The 15,118-nt window shown below is 40.0% G+C and overlaps 1 protein-coding gene across 2 annotated transcripts in view; it reads right to left on the bottom strand.

The window, feature by feature from the left end:
- Positions 1-15,118, bottom strand: part of LOC127427123 (retinoic acid receptor alpha-A) — a 267,816-nt gene that overhangs the window by 77,383 nt on the left and 175,315 nt on the right. The window contains exon 1 of one of the 2 annotated variants that reach the window (XM_051674515.1): positions 11,577-12,259. The exons of the other annotated variant lie outside the window; for it this stretch is intronic. Coding sequence (XP_051530475.1) covers positions 11,577-11,721 — 145 coding nt within the window. The 5' untranslated portion in view covers positions 11,722-12,259. Of the gene's footprint in view, positions 1-11,576; positions 12,260-15,118 lie in introns of those variants that run through there. 2 annotated transcript variants of the gene reach the window in all.

Genomic DNA, 15,118 nt, shown 5'->3' with positions numbered 1-15,118 from the left:
ACTTACACTATACACCATGCACTTACACTATACACTATGAACTTACACTATGCACTATGCACTTACACTATGCACTTACGCTATACACTATGCACTTACGCTATACACTTACACTATACACCATGCACTTACACTATACACTATGAACTTACACTGTACACTATGCACTTACACTGTACACTATGAAATTACACTATAGAACTTGCACTATACACTTACACTATGAACTTACACTATACACTATGCACTTACACTATACACTATGCACTTACACTATACACTATGAAATTACACTATAGAACTTGCACTATACACTTACACTATACACTATGAATTTACACTATACACTATGAACTTACACTATACACTTACACTTTACACCATGCACTTACACTACACACTATGAACTTACACTATACACTATGCACTTACACTATGCACTATGAACTTACACTACACTTACACTATACACCATGCACTTACACTATACAGTATGATTTTACACTATACACTATGAACTTACACTATACAATTACACTTTGCACTTACACTATAATATATGAACTTACACTATGCACTTACACTATACACCATGCACTTACACTATACACTTACACTATACACTATAAACTTACACTATGCACTTACACTACACACTTAAATTATACACTATGCACTTACACTACGCACGTACACTATGCACTTACACTATACACTTTGAACTTACACTATACACTATGAATTTACACTTTACACTATGAACTTACACTATAACTTACACTATATACTATGAACTTACACTATACACTTACAATATGCACTATTAACTTACACTATACACTTACACTATACACCATGCACTTACACTATACACTATGATCTTACACTATGGTCTTACACTATACACTTACACTATGAACTTACACTATACACTATACACTTACATTACGCACTTACACTATAAACTTACACTATGCAATTACACTATACACTTGCACTATACACTATGAACTTACACCATACACTAGGCACTTACATTATACACTTACACTATACACCATGCACTTACACTATACACTATGAACTTTCACTAAACACTATGAACTTACACTATACACCATGCACTTACACTATTCACTATGAAATTACACTATACACTATGAAATTACACTATACACTATGAAATTACACTATATAACTTGCACTATACACTTACACTATACACCATGCACTTACACTATAAACCATGCAATTACACTATACACTAAGAACTTACACTATACACTATGCTCTTACACTATGCACTTACACTATACATTAAGAACTTACACTATACACTTTGCACTACACACTATGCACTTACACTACACACCTTGCACTTACACAGCTTTCATTTGTAAGCTGCTGTCTTCACTGAAGTTTCACTAGCTGCTACATTCTCCATTATTTACAATTGTTTTGTCAGACCAGCATCGCAGCCAGGTAATTCCACCCCTTCCGCTATGTACAGTAAACCACGAGTGCTGAGTGCATGAAGAGTCCAACATTCCACACTCCGTTTTGACAGTTGAAAAAATGCATCATCTGGGTACTTGTAGTGCACTTCTTTTTGTTGTATTTTAAGTGTTAACACACTACTCGCACTAATTAACTATAAAATGACGTAGATTAGTGCGGAAGTAAGCATTTTGGGACACAGCTACAGTGTTTAAAGTTATCGAGCAAATCAACCTACAAATGGCTCACTTTTAGTTGTCTATATTAAGATAGGATAGCAGAGAATTTATCATCAAAATAGTTACACAATTTAAGTATGTACACACTTGAAACAATCGCATCAGTTTTGTATCTCAGACCACACTGAGGACATCAATGCCTGAAATTATAATGAAATGTGTGCAAAAGCAAAAGATAAATGAATCGAAGTTCAGAACTATAGATATGTGTGTGTGTGCATGTGTATAAAGTGGAGTGTGTATAAAGGTCTGCAGTGTATGTGTGTGTGACTGTCATGTGAATAAGAGGCAGGCGCATTCCTTCATGCTGAGGCGTGTAATCTCTTTGGAAACTCCCATCTCAGCACTCACTATCAAAGATCAAGTGTGTTTGATCCTGATCGACCCCCGTTAATCCCTCGGCTGTCGTACTGACACATCAACACCCTCATATACTGCCTACATGACTTCTCCTGTAGGAATATATCGCAAATGCATTGCTAGAACTGACACAGAACCAAACGCAATCTATAAACTTCATCCTCGTTTTCCGCTCTGGGCCTGATTTTAACCTGAAATCTTGATGTTTAAAATATTTATGACTCCACCGATCACTCGCCTGTCTGCAATAGTTTTATAAATTGTAAGTAAAAGCACAGTTTATGGCGTATCAACAGCTGTGTCTTTATAGTGTTTACTGATATTAAGTCTATAGTGAACTTTAGAGTCAGGAAACCCTAACAGCTCAAGGTACACTTACAAAAAGCATATCTTATCCATATATGTCCGACAAAACCTGAGAAATGCACTTTAGAACGAACTGATCTATTCTGAAGTGGTTGATTTCTTTTGACCAAAACAAAGTAAAAGTAACGTATGCAGAGCCAGGGTTTAATCGGAGGTCCGTAAAGATCCTTGAACTGATATACTGTATAAAACACAGAAGTGTCTTAAGTGAATTAAAAATATTCTAGACAATACATTTCTAAAGGTGGGTAATTTGATCTATAGTTTTATTTCAAATATATTGTTGAGAGTAGGGCTGCAACTAATGATTATTTTAATAATCGGTTAATCAAACGATTATTAGAATGATTATTCAACTATTCTGGAATTATTGCAATGAATAATAATTAGCTCTTAACCGATTATTCAGCTTGTGCCCCGACTTAAAAGGTTGTATTAAACGTGCTTACTAACAATAAAGAGGAAAAAATAATCTTTTAAAAATACTTCTAAATGACATTCACTGAATTAAAGGGAAAAAAAAAAAAAAATTTTTATTAAGTTTAATTCAGTAAAAAAACACTGCAAAAAAATCCTATTGTTATCAAGTGTTTTTGTCTTATTTTCCATTTAAAATGATCTAAAAATCCTTAAAACAACATACATTTACTTGAGAAGAAACATGTAAGATATTTAGAATCAGAATCAGAATGAGCTTTATTGCCAAGTATACTTACACATACAAGGAATTTGTCTTGGTGACAGGAGATTCCAGTTCACAACAATAGCAACGAGACTTTTAAAAAATAATTAAAATTGAATAAAAAAATAGATAAATATTGATAAGAAAAAAGTATATATAGAATACACAATAGACAATATATATATATATATATATATATATATATATATATATATATATATATATATATATATATATATATATATATATATCTATACACACATACACACACACACACACACACACACACACACACATATACACACACATACATACACACATACATATACAGTCATGGGAAAAAGAAAGTGCATCCTCCTTGAATTCTATGGTTTTACGTATCAGGACATAATAAAAATCATCTGGTCCTTAGCAGGTCTTAAAATTAGGTCAATACAACCTCAGATGAACAATAACGCATGACATATTACGCAGTGTCATGATTTATTTAACAATAATAAAGCCAAAATGGAGAATACATGTGTGAAAAACGAAGTACACCTTATGATTCAATAGCTTGTAGAACCACCTTTAGCAGCACTAACTTCAAGTATTCGCTTTCTGTATGACTTTATCAGTCTCTCACATCATTGTGGAGGAATTTTGGCCCACTCTTCTTTACAACGTTGCTTCAGTTCATTGAGGTTTGCGGGCATTTGCTTATGCGCAGTTCTCTTAAGGTCCCGCCACAGCATTTCAATCGGGTTGAGGTCTGGACTTTGACTGGGCCATTGCAACACCTTGATTCGTTTCTTTTTCAGCCATTCTGTTTTAGATTTGCTGATGTGTTTGTGATCATTGTCCTGTTGCATGACCCAATTTTGGCCAAGCTTTAGCTGTCGGACAGACGGCCTCACATTTGACTCTAGAATACTTTGATATACAGAGGAGTTCATGGTCGACTCAATGACTGCAAGGTGCCCAGGTCCTGTGGCTGCAAAACAAGCCCAAATCATCACCCCTCCACCATGCTTGACAGTTGGTATGAGGTGTTTGTGCTGATATGCTGAGTTTGGTTTTCACCAAAAGTGGCACTGTGCATTATGGCCAAACATCTCCACTTTGGTCTCGAAAGTGCACAAGGAGCTGACTAAATCGTGGGGGGCACCTTTTACTGCCCCGTCCCGATTCCTCAGTTCCCCCGCCCTCACTACCCTCGATGGCGGGGCGGCCAGGGGCTATACGGCGATTCCCCCGGTGGATAAGGCGCTCACGGTGCACCTAAGCCCGCAGAGCGCCGCGGACGCCCAAAGCTCCCGTCCAAGCCCAGTAGTTTCACGTCATCCCTGACGGCTAAAGCCTAAAGCGCTGCTGGACAAGCCGCCTCTGCCCTGCACGCCATGGCTCTCCTGCAGGTCCACCAAGCCAAGAACTGCACGAGGGTAGTTTCGCCCCAGATCTGATGCAGGAACTGCGCTCAGCAACCGACCTCACTCTCCGAGCGACGAAGGTCATGGTGCGGTCTACCCTCATACGGAAGGGCGCGATAGAACCTGTCTCTCCCTCCTTCATTGTACCGAAAAAAGTCAGTGGGTTGCAGCCAATCTTGGACCTGAACCAGGCTTTACTGAACCGCCAAGGCGGTCTGCGCTCTCGTTGTATGTCACAACTCGCCCGCCATCTCCTCCTCTGGAGCCAGCAGCACTTCAAGTCGCTGCGAGCCACTCACATCCTGGGCAACCTCAACACTACAGCGGACACACTGTCATGGCAGGTTACCCTCAGGGGAGAGTGGAGACTCCACCCTCAGGTGGTCCAACTGATCTGGAGTCAATTCGTACAGGCACAGGTGGACCTATTCGCCTCCCAAGAATCCTCCCACTGCCCGCTCTGTTACGCCCTGACCGAGGCCCCCCTCGGCATAGACGCGCTGGCACACAGCTGGCCCCCTGGCCTGTGCAAATATGTGTTTCCCCCAGTGAGCCTACTTGCACAGACTCTGTGCAAGGTCAGGGAGGATGAGGAGCAGGTCGTCCTGGTAGCACCCTACTGGCCCACCCAGACGTGGTTCTTGGACCTCACGCTCCTCACGACAGCTCTCCTGCAGTCGAGTTTTCGGAGAGAATCGCTGCCAGCCCAGTACACGTGCTAACTAAAAGCCCTTTTCTGGGGTAGGTGCTCCGCAGACTCTCCACATGGTCATCAAGACCATGTGACGTATTTTTTCCACTTAAATATCCCCCCCCTTGGGAGGGACACCCCCCGACTAGACCTGGCGGCCCAGTCAAATTTCCACTCCCTAAAAAAGAAGGGGAAAGAGTCTGGGTTAGCCTGTCTCTATCTTTTGGGAAGTCGACTTGTTCCCAAAGGGCCGTTCGACACTCATAACTATGTTGGGGGAGGTTACGTGTCGGCCTGGTTCACTGGCTATGAGGCACACAGTGGTCTGCCCATCACACACCGCCAGTTCACGTAACACAGTTCAGCCAGTTGTGGCGTTTCGTATAGGGGCCCCTAGTATCGACACAACGTCGAGTGAGTGACAGATAGGGAATGTCCTGGTTACTTGCGTAACCTCCGTTCCCTGATAGAGGGAACGAGACGTTGTGTCCCTCCTGCCACAACGCTGAACTACCCACTGAAATGGCCGGACCTTGTCTCAGCTCCTCAGCATAAAACCTGAATGAGTGGTTGCATACCAACTCCTTTTATACCCGTATGTCCGGGGGAGTGGTATGCAAATACCACTCGCCAATTTTCATTGGCCTTTTATCAAGACCAGAGGTGTCTCGGGCTCCCAAGAGTGACCCCTAGTGTCACTACATCGACACAACGTCTCATTCCCTCCATCAGGGAACGGAGGTTATGCAAGTCACCAGGACGATTTTTATTATGTCCTGATACGTGAAACCATAAAATTCAAGGAGGGTGTACTTTCTTTTTCCCATGACAGTACACACACACACACACACGTACACACATACATAGTGCAAATTTAAATACAAATCGGTTATGTACAGTGCAAGGGAATGTAATGGTAGAAGAGGTAGGATGTGTTGGATAATATAAAAAGACTAAGCTGTGTATTGCACATTAATTATTGCTCAAAGGGGCAGTTTTAACTGTTCATGAGATGGATAGCCCGGGGGAAAAAACTGTTCCTGTGCCTGATGGTTCTGGTGCTCAGAGCTCTGAAGCGTCGGCCACAAGGCAACAGTTCAAAAAGGTAGTGGGCAGGGTGAGTGGGGTTCAGAGTGATTTTTTCAGCCTTTTTCCTCACTCTGGAAGTGTATAGTTCTTGAAGGGAGGGCAGGCATAACCAATAATCCTCTCAGCAGTCCAAACTGTCTTTTGTAGTCTTCTGATAGCTGAACCAAACCAGACAGTTATAGAAGTGCAGAGGACAGACTCAATGACTGCTGAGTAGAACTGTATCAGCAGCGCCTGTGGCAGGTTGAACTTCCTCAGCTGGCGAAGGAAGTACAACCTCTGCTGGGCCTTTTTTGCAATGGAGTCAATGTGGGTCTCCCACTTCAGGTCCTGTGAGATGGTAGTGCCCAGAAACCTGAATGACTCCAGTCATCTGCCACAGTGCTGTTTAGAATGGTGAGGGGGGACAGTGTTGGGGTGTTCCTACTAAAGTCCACAATCATCTCCACCGTTTTGAGCATGTTCAGCTCAAGGTTGTTTTGACTGCACCAGACAGCAAGCTGTTTAACCTCCCTTCTGTATGCAGACTCATCGTCATCTCGGATGAGGCCAATGACAGTGGTGTCGTCTGCAAACTTCAGGAGCTTGACAGAGGGGTCCTTGGCGATGCAGTCGTTGGTGTAGAGGGAGAAGAGTAGTGGGGAGAGCACACATCCCTGGGGGGCACCAGTGCTGATTGTATATGTGCTGGAAGTGAATTTCCCCTGTCTCACAAGCTTCTGCCTGTCTGTCAGAAAGCTGATAATCCACTGACAGATAGACATGGGAACAGAGAGTTGTCCCTGGTCTGTCCAGATGTTGCAGGATATGATGCAATCCCATGTTGACTGCATCATTCACAGAACTGTTTGCTCGATAAGCAAATTGAAGGGGATCTAGAAAGGGTCCAGTGATGTCCTTCAGGTGGGCCAACACCAGTCTCTCAAATGACTTCATGACCACAGACATCAGGGTGACAGTTCTGTAGTCATTAAGTCCTGTGATTTTTGGTTTCTTTGGGATGGGGATGATAGTGGAACGTTTGAAGCAGCATGGGACTTCACACTGCTCCAGTGATCTATTGAAGATCTGTGTGAAGATAGGGGCCAGCTGGTTAGCACAGGATCTAAGACATGCAGGTGAAACACCATCTAGGCCCTGTGCTTTCCTTATCCTTTGTTTTCGAAAGACGCTGCTCACATCATCTTCACAGATCTTAAGTGCAGGTTGAGTAGTAGGAGGGGGGAGGAGGGGGGTTGCAGGAGGTGTTGGTGTTTGTGTGACGTGAAGGTCAGAGTGGGTGTGGGGTGTGAGATTGGGCCTTTCAAATCTACAGTAGAACACATTCAGGTCATCAGCCAGTTGTTGGTCCACCACAGGGTTGGGGGTAGGAGTCCTGTAATTTGTAAGTTGTTTCATGCCACTCCACACTGATGCAGGGTCATTAGCTGAAACTTGTTTTTCAGCTTCTCAGAGTATCTTCTTTTAGCCACTATGATTCACTTATTCAGTGTGTTCCTGGCCTGATTGTACAAGACTTTATCCCCAACTCTGTAAGCATCCTCTTTGGCCTGATGAAGCTGCCCGAGTTCCGCTGTAAACCATGGTTTGTCGTTGTTAAATGTTAAATAAGTCCTAGTAGGAATGCACATATCCTCACATAAACTGATATATGATGTTACAGTATCTGTGAGCTCATCCAGATTTGTGTCTGCAGCTTCAGAAACACTCCAATCAGTGCAGTCAAAGCAGGCTTGTAGTTCCAGCTATGCTTCATTGGTTCATCTCTTTACAGTCCTTACTACAGGCTTAGCAGATTTTAATTTCTGTCTGTAGGTTGGAAGATGATGAACCAGACAGTGATCAGATAGACCCAAAGCTGCTTAGAAACAGAGCGATATGCATCCTTTATTGTTGTGTAGCAGTGATCCAGTATATTTCTGTTTCTGGTGGGACATGTAATGTGCTGTTTGTATTTGGGCAGTTCACGTGTGAGATTTGCTTTGTTAAAATCCCCAAGCATAATACTAACTGAGTCCAGGTATTGTTGTTCTGTGTCTGTGATTTGATCAGTCAGCTGTTGCAGTGCAGCATTCAAACACGCGTTTGGCACGATATACACACTCACCAAAATAAACTAGGAAAACTCCCGTGGCGAGTTGAAAGGCTTACAGTTAATAAAAAGCGCTTCCAAATTTGGACAGCACATCTTCTTTAACGTTGTTACATCTGTACACCAACTTTCATTGATGTAAAAGCATGTTCCGCCGCCTCTCGTTTTCCCCCGTTTACTCCGCGATGTGATCCGCTCTAAACAGCTGGAAGCCCGGCAGATGTAATGCGCTGTCCGGAATGGCTTCACTTAGCCAGGTTTCCATGAAGCACAAGGCAGCAGAGGTTGAAAAGTCCTTGTTTGTGCAGGTGAGGAGATGTAGTTCATCCGTTTTGTTAGGGAGAGAGCGGAGATTTGCAAGATGAATGCTCAGCAGCGCTGTTCGAAAGCCACGCCGTCGGAGCTTGACCAGCATGCCTGCTCATCACCCTCGCCTGTGTCTCATAGCGCGTTTAAACAACACAGTCACACCTCCGACTAAAATGTCAAACAAATGTCCGAATATTCAAAATCCGGGAAAAGATTGACTGGTATATGCTGTTGAATGTTCAGCAGTTCGTCTCTGGTAAAACTGACTGGAAAAAGATTACTAAAACACAGGACAAACAAACAAAAACAACAAAACAATAGGAGCGCTCCACACCGAGGCGGCCATCCGCGGCACCATCATGATGTATGTATGATGTATTTAGACTTGCTTTAAGAGAATGTATCTTAAATATAAGTGTATTTTTTCACTTGGTTAAACTTCTGCGAGTGCAGTAAAGACAAAATACACTTATATTCAAGATCTATTCTCTAAAAGAAAGTCTAAATATCACATATGCTGCTTCTCAGGTGAATGCATCTTTTTTTAAAGGATTTTTAGATATTTTGAAATATTTGTATTTTTAATATTATATTCAACATTCTCAGATAACAACTTTTTCTTCTGCAGTATAGCTGCTAAAGTAAATATACGTTGTTTTAAAAGGAGCTTTAGATATTTATATTGGAAAACAAGCCAAAACAAAAACAAATCAAAAACGTATTTTGTTGCAGTGTATAATGGGGCGAAGACTACCCTCTCTCACCTTTCTGACAATTTTCTCCATGATAAGAAATGCAGTGACACATATATTAAGATTCAATAAGTCGCGAGTCATCACGTTATAATCTAGCTGCATTAAGTGTGTGCGCTCAAGGGATGAGCGTCCCCGCGACAGAGTGTGCATCAGCCGGGTGCAGTTTAAATCTCTCCCCCTTAGATTGGGACATTCACACAACTCATAGAAGAGGCGCTGACCGCACAGAGAAATGCCAGTTTCAGAGTTTGTAGTTATTTATATAATCTGCTTCTTTATTATTTGAACTTTAATAAAGTTATAACACATTAAATATAACTGCATTTAAGATGTAACGCCGGGGTGTTTCAACTTCAGCAAGTTTTGCTTCAGTGGAGCGGCAGCTCCAGCACTTCTGTATTTACTTATTTTGTATTTTTGAATAATTCCCTCATACTTTGATCTACATCACCTGAAGCTGTTTGGAAAGTTTAGAGTGCATCTGGACTGTGATCTGTGTAATTCTTCCTCTCCTCAGTCAGGCGCGAGCTGCAGTGCTGCTCTCACGCTCATCATTAATGTTTAATATGATCTCATGGTACATTAAATGAGATCAAATGACTATTCGACAATGGACATTTTTGTCGACATTTTTTTTTTATTGTTGACGCTGTCGATAACGTCAACTAATCGTTTCAGCCCTATTTGAGAGCAGCAATCTCTTATGTGGCTGATTGGATATACAAGCAGAAAAGCATCATTACTGAACATGACAAAGGAAGTTAATTGAGAAACTAGGTCAACACTAGTCTAGCATTATGTAATAATGTTTTACACTGATATTAATGGCAGATATTAGAAATCTAATAAATGGCCAGATATGCACAACATGTGCATATCAACAACACATCATTTTACTGATACAAAAAAAAGTCACCTATTTGAACATACAGTATATGCAAAATATATAAATACTACAAAAATGGCCAGTTTCATGTATGTAACATACATTTTCTGACATACTTGTGGGATTTCAATATGTATATACAGTATATGCTCAAAAATATGAGGGTCAGTGATGTGATGCTGTATTTCTTGCCAGATCTATTAAATCTATCAAAAATACATTACAAATCAAATTCACACAAAACAATATCTTGAATAAACCCCGAGTCAAAAGTAATTTTGATATTATTTCTGGGGCTTAAATTAAATGTTTTTTTTTTTTTTTTTTTTTTTTTAAATGATTAATATTTGAACTAATATTAATCACCAAATCAAAGTCATGTGGTGTAACCAATATTAAGTAGCTGTTTGTTGCCATGTGACAAAAATAACGAAATAAAAATAAAACAGAGAGGAGTCCTTTAGTCCCCCATGACTGTGTGTGAAGTAAAAAAACAATTATCATATCATTAAATATCAACATTTTGTCCATAGGTCAGAGGTCACGGATTATATCAACATCATTAACCTTTATCTCTCTAATTCTAGTTCTACCATAAAAATTACACACTTTATTCATCAACAGAATTCACATGAAAGTGTCCTAATACAGTCTGACTAACATCATAAACCGAGATTTGTGTGCGTCTGTGTGTGTGTGTGTGTGTGTGTGTGTGTGTGTGTGTGTGTGTGTGTGTGTGTGTGTGTGTGTGAGAGAGAGAGAGAGAGAGAGAGAGAGAGAGCGAATGTGTACAGGTTTTGCTATACTTGTGAGGACCAAGTATTGAGAATCAACCTGTTCTGTGAGGACATTTCTGGTTGTGAGGACCTTTTGGGTGGTCCTCACAAGGGAAAAGGCATATTAAATTATGTTTTTTGAAAATGTAAAAATGCAGAAAGTTTTTTGTGAGGGTTAGGTTTAGGGGTAGGGGATAGAATCTATAGTTTGTACAGTATAAAAATCATTATTTCTATGGAAAGTCCTCATAATGATAGCTAAACCAACATACGTGTGTGTATGTGTGTGTGTGTCACTCAGCACAATTGAAATATCAGTATATGAATGACTGACAGAGAGAATCAACACACGACTCTATAAACAGCTCTATGGACAGACATAACTGTCTATAAGTATGTTGTACATGAAATAAAAGTGCACGTACAGTGGTTGGATCCGCTCCAGTGCTGCTGTCTGATGGAAGAGCTGAAGGGATGATGCGGGATCTTGTCTGGGATCAGACATCCTCTGCTCGGGTGATAATAATCCATCATGAGGAACGGGTTCATATCCACACTCTCATACATCATTCCTCAACACAACACCGGATCAGACATTCCCAGATATTCCCAGAGGAGATCAGGAAGTACAGAAGCGTGGAAAACTCATCATCGGAGGTCCGGATCGATCCAATCGATGTCTGATCAAATGCAACTTATTGCAAGAGAGCGAAAATATATGGGCAATGCTGTCCTTGTTTGAAAAAGTGAAAATGATATAAATATTACAGATTATATGTGATGTAGGTCGTACTCCAAATCCTCGATCGGTTTATTAATGAAATAGTAAAACACAGAATCAACGGAACAGCAATAAATCCATGAAACGTCCAGTCTGAAATAAATGATGAAGATGAGTTTGGTCCGATTCTGATGTTATTTTATCCGTTTGTGTCTCTTGATTTGGTTCGTGCTGTCATCAAACTCTTTCAGTAACGTCAAAGAGGTTTCTTTTTAAATGTCTCGTCTCCTGTCGGATATAAACAGCACTCAAACGCGTGTGTAATCAGTTTATGCGTGTGTGTGCGTGATTTAATCGTGAGCGCGTAGCGGTGAAGACTGAGAGCAGACCTTGACGAGAGCGAGCAGCTGCCTGTAAGCCCCGCCCACGAGCGCTGACGAAGCGAGACTGAGTCCAAGTCCCGCCCAAATAACGGCCGTCAAACTCCGCCCACATCACGTCTCTCTGTCACTTTTAATGGGTCAAATAACATTATTAAATGTGCTGTTTTATAACAGCACGGATACAGTCGCCTACTGTCTAGCAGATATCAATTAAATACGTGTCCTGAGAAGTATATATGTACACCTGTATCTAGTTCAGTGTTTCTCAATCTTTTTTTTCTTTGGTCACACCCCCCACCCCATAATCTGATCTAAAAAGCTTGAAAATATATATTTTTTTCAAGTTTTTATAAAAAAAAACAACAAAAAAAAAAATACAATAAAAAAAAAGATTACATTCTCATTCAACTTCATGTAACGATAAAAGTTTTATATATATACTTTTTTCAGCCGTGAAACGCCAAGACTGAGGAATAAGAGGATTGTGATTGTGGCTGTTCAAGCTAAAGCACATAAATGCATCATAAAAGTCATCCATAACACTCGTGCCTTATATTTCAATTCTTCTGAAGCCATAATGATAGTGTTGTGTGAGGAACAGGCCAAAATTAGTGTTAATTCACCTCTTAACCCATTTGAAAATGGCGCGTGCGAAAATGTATTTCTTTACACGCACAATGCACCAAATAAACATCTTAAAGCGCGGTCACATTTACTTTGACATGGTGAAATACTTTGGCACGTGCTCAACATCCGCCCACGACATCTTCGCCCACAGAATTTCATCGTGTATGTGTGACCATGCCTTTAGGAAGTTGTTTGGTTTGGTGGTGCTTCGTACACAGCTACACTGAAATTCACAATGGAAAAGGATTTCATTCTAGCAGTGAATTTCATTATAACTTCACGCTCAAAGAGTATAAAGTCAGCATAAAAAGAGGCTGCTTGGCAATTAGTTTTTTGCGGTTTTCACATGCGTTCAACGTCTGCCCACGGCTTCTTCGCCAGCAGAATTTCGCCATGCAAACGTAAATGTGACCATGCCTTTAAGGAGAAAAGCTGCAGGAAAAGAGATTGTGCACATTGACTCTTTTGTGTACTATCAGATGATTTTTTATTTATTAATTTTTTTTTAGGTGTGAAAGTGAATGAGATTTGAGAACCCCACCCATGAGCGCTGACAAAGTGAGAAACTGCGTCCAAGCCCCACCCACATTGCGGTCGCCAAACTCTTTATCGTGGGTGTATGCGCGCAAACTGTGGGTGTATTGCATGTAAATTAAGTGGCGCAAGGCACAATTTGCTATTTTCCAGGTGGTAATAAGTTCATGTCCAAATTCTGAAAGTACAGAACATCAAAAAATGTCTCTGACAATCGCTATTTTTCAGGTGTAATCACTTGAGATTTGAAAACTTTCTAGAGTTCATGATTTATTTTTTCAATTATTTTTATTATGTTTATATGCATTATTATTATTATTGTATATTTACAATTGTATTTATGGTCTAATTTGTAGCCTACTAGTAATTTTCCACCTGTTGTTGAATGGGCCAGTGGAAGAAGGAGAGTCTAAAATGTTTGGATTTGGTATAAATTTTGTACTTCTTCGTTATTTTGATTATATTTGTTTCGTTTAAAGTGTCATTTGAATTTAGAAATATTTCTGGGTTATTTTTATCATGTCTGAATACATTAATAAATAAATGTTAAATCAAAATTGACCAGTAGAAGTGAAGTCCGTGCCAATACAATCACTGTTAATAGTAGCCATGATTTGTGTGTCAGTATTAATAATACTTACATTCTCTACAATTTAACAGAGCATACATACAAATCTTGACGAGAATCACATTTTATATGCGTATAAAAGGACTATGTCACTGTCATAGAAATATGCCTGGCATTCACCAAGGGCGCAGTTAATGCATATTTGTTTGTGTGTCATTCCATACAGTCCATTTACACACCAACTTCTTATGAATGTGCTATCTTTGTTTGTATCATTGGTGCTTGACAGGATATAGACTGTAATAGGATGCAGATGGTGGAAATCCCAGAGAAGAACCTCAGAATTCAACTGCACTTAATCCAGCCCATTTGCGCGTTGCACATACAATTTTGTCAAACCTACTTGCGCCTAGACTTCAAAACTTCATAGCCATGCCAACTGACTTTCCACTTATGTCTTATGGCATAGCACTGCGATTAGCGCTAGCGCTCTTAAAATAGGGCCCTTTATTTTACTTATAAATCCAAAACTACCATTATAAAAACCCATAGAAAAATCCTGAGGAAACCTATGGGGAATTAACCTCCCGTGTTCACCTACAAATTGACTTCACAGCTGAACAGCTCTTTTGAAATATAAGGCTGAATTCTTTTTCTTATGGACCCTTTTCACAGACTTTAATGACGCATTCAAATCTAGCAAATCTATTTTTATTTTATTTTTATTATTTAGTATACATTTCTAACAATTTACCTCTTGTGTAAAGTCATGGAAGTTTAATAGTGGATTTTATTATTTGCTGTTGGAGCAAATGGACATGCAAAAATATGATTTGCTGCAGTCTCCTATTCACCGCTATACATTCACCTGCAATCGTTTTCTTCTGTGTTCCAAACCTGGAACCGTGAATATTGTGAGAACTGGTTATAACTTATGTAACGCGATACCAAAAAGTGACAATGTTTTAGGCATTACGGCCCCTGGGTGTCAATTTGGTGACTGAATAAATCATACTTTCTATTTATTAAAACAAAATAATATTTTATCATAAAAGTATAATTATTGTCTTTTTAAAAATACATTTTCAAAGTCAGTTATAAGGTAATTCATACTTTTATTCTAGAAACATAATT

Source organism: Myxocyprinus asiaticus, chromosome 36 (genome assembly GCF_019703515.2).
Source record: "Myxocyprinus asiaticus isolate MX2 ecotype Aquarium Trade chromosome 36, UBuf_Myxa_2, whole genome shotgun sequence".
Classification (NCBI taxonomy): Eukaryota; Metazoa; Chordata; class Actinopteri; order Cypriniformes; family Catostomidae; genus Myxocyprinus; species Myxocyprinus asiaticus.
This window is presented reverse-complemented; position numbering and strand designations above follow the sequence as displayed.